The sequence below is a fragment of the Amblyomma maculatum genome, chromosome 1, assembly GCF_055883805.1.
Source record: "Amblyomma maculatum isolate TAMU_Amacu chromosome 1, ASM5588380v1, whole genome shotgun sequence".
Taxonomy (NCBI): domain Eukaryota; kingdom Metazoa; phylum Arthropoda; class Arachnida; order Ixodida; family Ixodidae; genus Amblyomma; species Amblyomma maculatum.
In genome coordinates, this window is record NC_139344.1 from 221,683,252 (window position 1) to 221,695,674 (window position 12,423).

The 12,423-nt window shown below is 45.4% G+C and overlaps 1 protein-coding gene across 1 annotated transcript in view; it reads left to right on the forward strand.

The window, feature by feature from the left end:
- The window catches only part of LOC146205687 (uncharacterized), a 105,961-nt gene that overhangs the window by 18,175 nt on the left and 75,363 nt on the right, over window positions 1-12,423 (forward strand). The window contains exons 4-5 of the mRNA XM_084607604.1: window positions 7,059-7,207; window positions 9,243-9,457. Of these exons, the coding sequence (XP_084463730.1) occupies window positions 7,059-7,207; window positions 9,243-9,457 (364 nt within the window). The remainder of the gene's footprint in view (window positions 1-7,058; window positions 7,208-9,242; window positions 9,458-12,423) is intronic.

Consider the following 12,423-nt stretch of genomic DNA (forward strand, 5'->3'; position numbering starts at 1 on the left):
CGAACATCAGTCCACATCTCTTCGGGCTCTTTGTCTTCTAGATCTAATTCTTGAAATCGATTCCTCACTTCCACAGCATATTCTAATGGAATCTGATCCAGATCATACCTGAAAGGCCTTCTAGTTTTCTGCGTTTTCCTCAATCGAAGCTTAATTTTGGCAACAAGAAGCTGATGATCGGTGCCACAATCGGCCCCAGGCCTTGTTTTTACTGCTTGTATAGCGCTTCTCCATCTCTGCCGGCAAATAATATAATCGATCTGATTCCTGTACAGACCGTCCGGTGAAATCCATGTGTACAGGCGCCTCTTGTGCTGTTGAAAATGAGTATTCGCTATGGTCAGGTTGTTTTCTTGACAGAACTCTACTAGCCTCTTCCCAGCTTCATTTGGCTCACCAAGACCGAACTTGCCTGTAATTCCGGATATTTCTTCACTCCCGACCTTAGCATTCCAGTCTCCTATGAAAAAAACGACGTCTGATGATGGGGTGCGGTCTAAAAGGCATTGTAGGTCCGCATAAAATCTCTCAACGTCAGCTTCTTCAGCAGCAGTGGTCGGTGCATAGACTTGGATAACTGTTATGTTGAAAGGGTGACCTTGGATCCGAAGTGAAATCATTCGGTCGTTTTTGGGGTTGTACCCTAGCACTGCTTTGCCCATTCTTCTGTTTACTATGAGAGCGACCCCATTCCTTCTCTTGGATTCGTGCCCACAATAAAAGACATAATGGTCGCCGGAGTTAAATTCTCCCATTCCGGTCCACTTGAGCTCGCTGATACCCAAGATATCAATGCTCAATCTGTCCATTTCTCGCTTGACGATATCCAGTTTACCTTGCGTCATAGATCTTACATTCCATGTTGCTATGTGATATATCTCCTTGCAACATCGGACTTTCCGGTCGCTTCGCGACACATCCACAACTGAGCGTCCTTTTGGCTTTAGCCCAGCCGCTTCAGTCGTCCTGGAGCTACTAGGAATCGCCCTTTGTTCATCCCCAGTAACATGTGGGACGCCTTCCAACCTGGGGGGCTCATCTTCCGGCGCCATATCGATAATGGTATTGTGACTGGCCATAGGGTTTTCTTGGCAGGAAATACTGGAGTGGGTTGCCATTACCTTCTCCAGTGAATCACATTTTGTCAGAACTCTCTGCCGTGACCTGTCTATCTTGGGTGGCCCTACACAGCAGAGCTCACGACTTCATCGAGTTTCGCAAGCCCCTCCGCCACGACAAGGCAGTGATCCACGACATGTAATGACCGCAATTGATTAGAAATTAGTAAAAGTGCTTAACAGTGTGTGGTAATGACTATAATAGCTAGGCATGACTCATCATTACAGTTAATGACAACGAAATGATCAATATGTGAAACGACATGTAATGACCACTGCTGATTCTAAATGAGTAACCTGCTTAGTTATGATTGATAAGGGCTGCAATGACTACGTAGGCAGACTCATCATGACTGAGAAACGGCCAATATATCAAACGACGACTTGAAATGACGAACTGTGGCAAACGATGAGAGGCAAATGATAGAAGGGTAGCTTTCGCCGTCCTGCGCTTAAGAGACATCTAAACGACCCTCTAATTTTATCTGCTGAGCTCGCTTCAGTCAGACAGCAGCGAGGAGTGGAAATGCACTCGCTTCCTCTGAAATGAAAGCGGCGCTGCGGTTAAAAAGTCCAGATGCTGAAGCATAATGCCCTATCAGCTGCCATTTAATTTGCTACAAGGGACAGCAGATTGGACTTGTTGGTGATTAATTATAGGTTAACCGTGCAAACAACGCGGCGGGAACACAGGAGAAGAAGACGGCATAACCGCGCTAGTTGTGTCGTCCTCTTTTCCTGTGTTCCCGTCACGTTGTTTAACCTATTTAGTTACCAGGAAGCTGGCCAGTGAACTAGGATTTTTAACTATGTGTTGTGAAGCAGATGAACACGATGAGGTAGCACCAGAAGCTTTTCTCGCAGGTTATGTTGCGAGGACATATCAGAAAAAGCAACGAAGGTTTTTTTTTATATATAAGCATGCAATTTGTTCTAAATTTTGCCGCGCTAGTCTGAGTGGCCTTGCAAGTAAAGGAGCCTGTGCATACAACATTTGTTTATACTGTTGAGACTGTTTGAGCCGATGCAATAAAACGAAAAGCCACGTTCTACAGAAAATCCGGCGCCCGCTCTGTCGGCGGACAGTCGGAAAAAAGCCTCTGTGGTAAGAGGCACTTTAGTTGGCGATATGGCCAGACACCTTTGGCGCAATGAGAACACATGACATGTTCAATGTGGCAGGAGCTGCTAAACCAGAGAGAGTCAATAAGATGTAAGGGTGAAATGGGAATTATTGAAAGCGGGAGGACCCTTAGATCCCAAGTCAGGCACACTATACTGCTATAGGGCACGTTCGTACGGCTGCGGTAAAGAGGGGCTTTATATAGCTATGTGTAGGGTGCTATTTCACATAATGCGGTGGCTTAAGGCTGCATTCTAATGATATGAGACAGAGGCAGCAATTACGGGATACGGTGAATAAGCAGGTAGCAAAGTGCGGGCACTCTAACGAGGCTCCTCAAGGAGACTTAAGAACCCCAAGATTTGTTTATCACTACCAGGTTGTTGCTTAATTTATGCGATATTTGGTAATGATTTTGAGGCGACATGTCAGTCGAGCAAGAGCCTGTTGCAGGAAATATAGTCAACTGGACCAGTTACAGGTTAATGAAAACCAAGGACAATGGAGTCTTGATATACCCCGCAACGGAAGTAATCAAGCTTTGTCAGCTTACGCGCACCTTCATTAACAGGATGATGAAGTCTGAAGAGGTCCGGTGAAGTAGCAAGCTGTGTAAACTTTTGGTTTCATCATTGTTTTCTCACTGTACACAATACCTGCAGCTAATCTATAAAAACAATGATCCTGCCCATGCTCAGGCGCTATGCAAGATATCTTTAAGTTGCTGCGCCCACTGATAGCGAGCTGGGCTGGAAACGTCAACTCAACAGTGGAGCGATGTGCATGGCTATGGCATAAACCTCTCTCAAGAAAGGTTTTCCGTTTGCGATTGGTAATTTTCTTCCTTTTTTGCGTGGACATTAAATAAGCGTACTTGGCTGCTTGCTGAATCTCGGCTGCAGTTGCGCTCTGACGCGTGAACATTATTGTGACCACAGCTAATAGTTTCACAACAGCAACACTCGATGCGCGTTCTTCCATTGAAAATTACGAACCAGCGAAATTGTATGGGTTTGTGAGCAGCCAATAAAACTATTATTAAAAACTTTCGGCGCATATATGTAGCACCTTGAGGCAGACCAGCTCTATCAAGCGCGCTTACTTTGTCCGGTCATGCAACATGCGGGAAGCCATGACGGATAGCGTTCTGGCGTACAACGTTTAAGGTCTCTAACTGAGTCGAAGATCCCAGGTTATCATCTAGATTTAACCTAATGAACATCTTCATATTTCCACCGTAAAATTTGTCACAGTGAGATAGAAAAGTTGGTTACATGCCGCATTTTCACAGATGTTGCTCATAGGACATTTTTTTATTGGATAGCGCTGGCGGCTTAGAACAGGTTGACATCAATTTGTGTATAAAAGCTGTATGCAGGAATGAGTAAATGGTATGAAAATGACACACGGAATTTGCGACACAGTCAAGTGGTTATGCTTGCTACCATGGCAGCTGAACAGCTTCGAATTGTTCACAGCCGGGTCACATTTTAATGTGACGAACAACTGTATCCGATGCAACATCACGGTAATGCGAGCTCTCCATTCGAGCGGTCTTCAACCATCGTGACTAAGTTTTTCGGAGTACACTCCAGTGTACATCCTTGCCGAGCAAGCGCTAAGTGCTGACATGGTCACACTAGACATGACAGTATATACTAATTCTTGTTACCAAATTGTGTGAAGCGGAGCTCTTATACGCTTAAAATAAAGCACTTCTACCACGCCTACGCCTCCCTCAAAGCGCAGCCAGGCGCAGCTCTCCGCGCGCGGCTGTCCCCGAACGGTGGCGCCGCGGCGGTGGCGACTGGAAGTAGGCGCCTCCCGCCGGTTTCGGGCGATGTAGCAGGCCGCACCTAGTGCGCTTCCATCGAACGGCCGTGGCTCGGTATACGTTTGTGGAAAAAAAGAAAACAATACAGAAAAAGTCTTGAGAGACGCTTAGGCACCGCCTAGAAGTTGGTGCGATAGCACGCATGTTTTTCCGACAGGTTTGACGAGTTTTGGCTTAATGCCAGCTGTCACAGCAACGGCGTCTTTTCGGCGGAACCGGCTATATACGCTTTCGTGTAAAATTAGCCGGGTTTTAACTCCGCTTAAGGCAGTTAAGACGTGAGAAAGCGCTGTTTGGCATGCTTTGATGTGGTTTCGCTTAGCGGTTTGGCATTGAGGGACTGGCGCAGAGTTTGGAAGAGGGTTAAACGCCTTTAGTTAGCCTGGTTTTCGGGGAAAGCTCAGGCGCAATATCTGTATCCTTTTCCGATGGACATCTACATTTACAATTAACGATATAAAATTGGAGCTCATATTTTGTTGATTCAAATCCCTATCGAATCCCCTGTCGAATCTTGACTAGCAGATATATGCCATATGGGAAGCAAAGGGGTATGACGTCACCCTGAACGCTGCGCAAAGAACGATTGCGTCACAATTTTTAAACGAAATCAGGTACGTATTTTTTGTTCTGATATGTTGAACGATGCCAAGTTCTTTTTTTTTTGTTTTTTTTTTTGCTGGTTACAACTACACCTTTTTGACGGAACGAGCTGTGCGCTATCGCGTAAAAGGCGGGATCAGTGCTCTTCGTGAGTAGGTGTGAACTCCACGGTGCCGGATAGAAGTGCGAGTAAAATTCAGTTAAAAGTATGTTGACGATTTATTCCGACGTAAGCTGGAATACACGAGTACAAAATTCGCAGGGCATGGAAACAAAAATAAAAAGATTCTGGACGCTTCAGACGTGGATATAAAACGATGTGTCTATGGCTTGGACATGTGGGGAGCAACATCACAATCCAGGAAGCAGGCTTGTGGGATTCTCGAGCTCTTAAGTTTTCGGGTGTTTACGTATGGTGTAGCGGATTTACCGGAAGCACGTACTGAAGGTTTTATTTTCGCTTAATACTTTCTCCTTGCTTCGGGCTGGGGAAAAGATGAGAAGTAGGGGGGGGGGGGGGTATCGGTAAATACGCGTCTCTTGCGTGTATTTCCGCTTCGTGATTGGTTTCTGACGAACACCTCTCTGTTAATTAGGCGAAAAGCGCTATAAATAAAGCAAATATGCTGTGTGAGTTTTTGTTTAGACTACGAAATGATAGCAAGGGCAGTTTACTTGCATATTTAGTCGACGCCTGCGAAGACAGCCTATAAAACATCGGTATATGTGACGACAGCAAGACAACGCAGATAGGAGGGCACGCTGTGATTAAGTTTATCGCTGAACGTGCTACGACACAAGCCGAGCCGACCTGTCCGCGACAGGGGGCGTTATCGTAACGTGCTGCACGAAGACTGCGAGGTTTGACTTAGATGGCGGAAAATTTCTTGAGCGGTCTTTTAATATCATGAAAGGATATACGCAAAAAAGATGACACGAAGACATTAGACACGTCAGGACGAGCGGAAGCTAACAACTACTAGCCTATTGTCTATAATGTCTTCGTGCTGCACATCATTTCATGACATTACAAGATTCAAGCCAGCCATCCCGACAGCAACTCTTGATGGAGTTCTTGAACGAGCCAACCTTTTAAACAGGGCCACGTATTTCTTCAGTTGTCGCTAGAGCCACTGCAAAAGAAATCGGCGGCAACCTTTAAAACAAGGGGTAAGCCGCAGCGCCGAACCCCGGCCATTTCGGCAGGGACCTAAACATATAATACTTCACACAGGCACCTACGCAATGTGAGGGCCCAGTTGAGGTCTCCCCTCGATAGTGGCGTCGCTGCTGTGCGCGTGTCGTCCAATTGGGGCGCGACGCAGTGTCGTTGCACTCTATTTAACGGTTCACGACATCATTACCACAATTATAATCATTATGGTCGTTAATACCGTAGTACTTTTTCCGTCCTTTATCTGCTGATGCGACATAAGGGGCCGCTTAAGTACAGATGGTGGTTAGCCGCATAACATCATGCTCACCAAGAAGTGGCGGCTTTCGTGAAGCGTAGAATCTTGTTGTGAATGTATGGCCGCAAAAAGCGACGGTTTTGAAACCACTCTTCACCATGCAGCCATTCGTTGCAGCTGACACTATTCTCCTCCATACTTTTTCGTGCCATTCCTGCGCCTAAATGCGTCGGCGCCCATTTGCTGTACAGACTACTACATAATTGCGTTCCGCGTTTGTGTATGGTGTGTGCGGTTAATCTAGCGCCCCGACGTCGAAGTTTTTGTTTTCATTTTACGCTTTAAAAGCCTCTCAAATGATTTTCGCGAGCTAAAGGCAAAAGGAGTAAGGGTTGATAGTGTGAAGCCCTTGGAGCTTGAAATGTAAGCTTAGCTGTTGACACTATTTCTCACTAAGCACTCGTCATGATACGTGCATAGTACTTATCTACTGCATATGCTAGACCTCATTTGGGTACCGCATTAGCTCGTATAGGTAAGAAAATAAGGCCAAAAAGGGGGGGGGGGGGGTACAGGATGACAGGTTTTTCTGAAAATGTTCGACGGCTGCTCTTTCTAACACGTGAAAGAGACGGAAAGAAGGCTGAGGTAGGAAAAAGGAAAGAACACACGCACACAAAAGACGTAGAATTAAGACTGTACTTACTGAGTACTGCAGTGCACCAGTAAACAACATCGTTAAACGAAACATGCGCTCAGGCTACGACAAAAATAAAATAAAGAAAAAAAAAACGAGGGCTTATACGCTCCAACATAAAAGTGTAACAGCGTACACTAATGCGCGGCCTCTCATCCGAGTGCCTAATGCAGCCTCGATCGAGATAGAAAAAGAAAGGCACGGCCTCAACCAAGCCACAAGTGCACATGTGACACCTTGCTGAGCTACAGATTATGGTGGTTTGCTGCAGTGAACGTAGACCCGAACCCGCCCGCTGTTCCTCAGCGGCCGCCACCACGGCTCGGCTTCCCGCCGCCGCCACCGCCGCAGCAACAACAGCAGCACAACCGGGACCGCCGGGAAGTGGCGCACATGGGCGTCGCCAGGAACGATCGAATGGTGAGCAGCGAGTGCATGGCTGCGATTGCGCAAAGACCCCATTTGGTCCCCCGTGGCCATTTTTGCAGCCGTGAGGCACCGAGGGAAAAACAAATTCGAACCGTGAACCATCAGTCATATCTGAACGACCGATTCACCGGCTAGTTCAAATTCAAATTTTATTCTGCAAACCAATGTTTACACGGAGGACAGGAAAAAAGCTGTCAGAACGGCTTGAGGGGCCCTGACCCCCAACCACACAGGCAGCAAAGAAGCGTGTGACTAAGGGAAAACGGTATAATGACGAAATCATATAGGATTCATGGAACATCGTTTAAAAAAGGAACATTATAATGCAAAGAAAGTGAAGTTGCTATGCTACATTATTATACAAATATTGAGCGCAGTTCTCTTGGTGATATACGATAGATGTCAGTGTCAGTTTCTTGAATTATTCGATTTAGAAATGGGGCTAATTGGAATTTCAACATTTGATGCCCATGATTTGTTCTACATTTGGCTACATGCCAACTTTCAGGATGGCGTACATTATAAACAGGGAAGTTTTCTGTTAGCCGTGTGAGGCTTGTTATGGCATCATTATTTTTTAATACAGCAAGTTTATACATGCGGCATGGCTTGTAATCATACACTGATGCAACTGGAATTATGTTGTGGTTCTTAAATAAACCTGCTGTGTGAAAACAATATAGAACTTTACACGCTAGGCGTAAAGCTCTTTTTTGTAAGACAGCATGTTTGCTAATGTTTCCGGCTGTTGTTGCTGACCAAACCAGAAACGCGTGACTCAATAAAGAAGAGAATAAAGAATTGTATATGAGAATGTTAACACAGGTAGGGAAGAAGTAGCAGTGGCGGCGCATATTGCCGATCGTCCCTGACAGTTTGTTAATACTGTAGTTCACGTGATCATCCCATGTCATGTTTTGTGAAAAGTACACTCCGAGTGATTTAAAGTTTTCAACCACTTCGATTTCAGTGTTATTGAACAATATATGGGGCAATTGTACATGTGTGTGGCGAGGGTGAAATAAAACAGCTTTCGTTTTATTATTGTTTAGTTTTCGGCAGTTCATTTTAGCCCATGCATTAATTTTGAAAAGCGCGTTATTGGCTTGACTAACCAAATCGGCACATGATCTACCTGAAAAAAAAAAAAAAAAATGTGTCATCAGCATAAATTGTACCACGTTTGCGTAGCCACAGAGGTTGGCGATGCTTGTAGTCTTCAGCAGATGTTGTATGACAGCTGTAACTTGAGCGCACTATAAAGGCGACATTAATTTTCTAGCAGTCAAAAATGCGTTCATCTGATTCAATTGAAAGTTTTATCAAAGCATATTCAGTAGCATTGTTTTTCTCTTACTCTACACTGCGAGCTAAACGTGTGGCCTTTTCTGCGTTTGTTTCTTCAAGGCTAATCACCAGAATTGAAATCGCTTGGTTGTAGGCCAGTTGGTGGGACGTTATAAAATAAAACCGAGGTCGTTTCCGCGGTTTTATTTTACAATGTCACTAGAATTGCCTAGTGGAGCTTGCAGCACTGTGCGCACCAAAAGCCATATACGCCGCCCGGCAAAACCTACCGGGCTACAACGCGAGTTTGTAAGGTTTGCTACAAGAAAGGTTAAGGCCCAGGTATAACTACGAGGGCAAGGAACACAGAACATACGAAACACCGAATGCAAATGCTGCAGGAATGTCCAGAGAAGTCCTTCTGTTCTGTTGTGACTATATCATCCCTTCGCGCACTACTTCTCCGCCTTCCCATTCTTCCAAGCTCACCTAAATAACATGTGGGTAACTTTCCCACCTACCTACGCAGGTTAAACTTGCAACTCAAGTAGGTGACCTTTGAACTGGACTGCATCTAGGTGGACTGGACAGTGCGAACACGTAAACGCTACCGCTAAGTGCACACGTGGCAGTGGTCGAAAACCTGCCGTAAAAAATCGGTAGAATGCGTTTCTGCATTAAAACAGAATCCATGAACGGAAGAGTGGCTGCAGAGAGGTATGGTCTCGGATGTTTTCAGACGACGCTCGACGACTGGGATGACATCGGCTCGGCCTCGGGCAGCAGTCACGGCAGCGACGACGAAAGCTGGGGTCCCGAGGGCTACCGGCGGCCCGGCGCCGAGCACCGGGACGGGCCGCCCTTCCAGAAGGTCGGACCACCGGGTGCGGCGCGTCCGGCATTCGGGACACTCCGCAAACACAGCTCGCCTCATGCCTTCACCGCACACAAAAGGTGAGTGTCTCTCGACAGTCGCCCTTGCATGCAGTGAAGCAGCTTCGATTAAACTCCTTTCAGTACTAAAACCAGAACTTTGGCCGCGGCCGAAATAGGCTTTCGTGTTGCACATGTTTTAAGCTTCATTATACAGTGCCGCACGAATCCTTACAAGTGTATTCTGGGATTTCCTATTGTGAAACGTGATTGTAATGAAGACGAAAAGGACGGCAAACGGTCATAGTTTGGGCTGCGCGCACTTTCGTTGGAAAAAATTCGCGTACATTTTTTTTTTTTCTAGCAGTAGTAGATGATAACAGCCGCCGGAAAAACACACTCAGTCGGAGCCGGCTTTATAGAGTATAGTGTAATATGGGGGTCGCAGACCATGGCGTCCGTGCTGAAGGATTGCGTAATTACAGCCCCATCGCTCCAGTCTGCTTCCAAAGTGTCAGTGTTTCAGCCACTGCAACAGTTTCGATAACATGGTATTGCCGGTCAAAAGAATCTTAATCCGACGCACATCAACAAACCTAGACGAGACCACGTTATGCGATGAAGCATTGTTACCAACTTTCCTACCACGTGACCACATATGGAAATACGTAACCTAGCTGCTGTTAAGTGAACAACGTCTGTTTATTATTTCATGGTTATTTGCCAACTTTGCGCTTTTCTACCCGTGTTCAGTGCAATCTCCGGTGCAAAAAATTGTTGCCTAAAAGCGACGCTGCTCTTGCATTGATCAGTGGCACTGCGGAACAGAGACAACATCCACGTCATAGCGGAGCGCTTCAGTGTGCTTTTGCTTCTGCACGTTCAGAAAGTTCTCAAGCGATACATAATGGTAGTAATGGGATAGTGATGGTACATGCCAAACAGCATTTTAAGTGAAAGATTGCACACTTTTGGCTGGGAGGACCACGCAGTAGTTTCCGGTTTGAGACATGTTGGTGTGCGATCGCCATTCTGCTCATTGATCTTGTTTTCAAGATGTAAAAGCATAACTACGAATGTAAAAACAATGCGATAAATTCACCGTTAAAAGTTCTTCTATGCGACGTTTCTGCCCTGACATTTGTGGGATCGGCCTCACTAGACACTTTTCTTGCCGTTGACCCGGAAAATTGGGCCCATAAAGATGAATCGCGGAACCATTTAAAACACCCCTCTGCCTGCTTAGCGGTGACTATAACCGACAAGGTCGACGAGGTGAAAACAGCTAAAGCGTAAAGGTGAAAAAGGTGCTGAGCATGATGGTAGATAAACTGCGAACCTTTTTAAAGTTGAGCTGTAAGCTCCAGCAGTGAGGTGACTTATGAGCTCCAGTTTTTTGCGCGTTCAAAACAGGCTACTGGAAGAAAATGATAAAAACCCCAGGTGTTATCACGAACTCTATTAAGCTGGAGGTAATAAATTGAGGTAACGAATGATGCATTTTCTCTGCTGTGGCGTTCATGTATTGCTTCATTTTGAATTATGTGATGAAATTCGTACATTACGATCGTTATCACGGTGCTCCATTTCGGAAAATGCATTTATGAAGGTTTTACCTAATTCATTATCCTTTATATTCATCTGACGCCCACATTTATTTTGTAACTTTCGGCGCTGGAAGGAAAAGCTTTTCAAAAGCCCGTTCTATGAAGTTATTGGCTGTTTAGAAGAACTAGCGTCAAAAAGCATCTCCATTGCACACAAGCGTATAAATAATATGCACGGAAGAAACCTAAAGTGATCAGCCGCCGAATTTTAAGCAGCAAGTTTTCTTTCTTGTTTCTTTTTTTTTTTCACCGCACCAGCAAGCATGAGGGGCTAGATTTCCCAACGGTATTGCTAGAAACGCTGCGGAAGGTTTTTCTCATGAATGTTTCGACCAGTGCATCCGCCTATTTTTACATATTCAATTCTGAAAACCATGACCAGCGTGGGCGATGGCGCATCAGCAATTGTGACTTACCGAAAACGAATATAAAGCTCACCCCATACATTACACATTTTTAGCATAGTGTAAGAGTCCATCTCACTTTCGACACCCAAAGCCGCTTCAGCACACTGACGTACGCTTGGTCGACGAAAGTTTTAGTGGACTGTGATTACCGCTTAACCCAACGAATTTATAACACTGGGGCACCGTGCATCCAATGACAAATACTAAAAGCACGTACCTGCGATGCGAAGTGAGCATTTCGTGGCAGAGATAACGCGAAACAAATAAGTGACATTTTAGCGAGATGTGGTCATGTGGTGGGATACACTGATGGTGGCAGGGTTTCGCCTCAAGATGACACTTTAGTTTGTTTTACGCGATTTTTCAATGACAAAATGAAATTTTAAATCCTCCTTTCTTGCACGTCGGAGCGCTCAATCCCAACAATATATGAAGCAAGATCTTCTCGCGTCTACTATAATCTCATGGCATGTTGTGACCCCTGGTCAGTCTTTTAAATTTAAATGGTTTTATTTGAAATGCATTAAGCAGCCATTTGGAGACTGTCCTCGCAGGCTTTTATGACTGGGAGAATGTTGTGACGCACTTAAGTGTTTGCGCTTCATATATTTGAACTTTTCTCGTTAGTAATAGATTTTCGTGGTGTCATTGATGGCCTAGTGGTTTGAGCATTCGCCTCGCACGCCGGGGAGGAAGGATGCAAACTTTCCCCCCACTCGATGCACGGAGTTCGTGGGGTGAAATGCTTGGGAAAATACTCTTCGACATGACCACTGTGAGCTCCGGACCTTTTCGCCCAGCCAAGCTTGCTTTCCGTACGCCAAAATTTCAACGCGTGAACCCTTTACATTTTGCTTCCGTCGAAAAGCAGCCACCACAGTCTATACTCTAAACATTGGCCTTCTAGTTAAAAGAAAAAAAAAAAGGCGAATCACCATCAGTGCTTCCTCACAGCATTATACGGTTCACTTGGAGTATAGCAAAGATGCAATTCCTACGAAGGAAAGAGATCAAAAGAGTTGTTTGTTTTGCG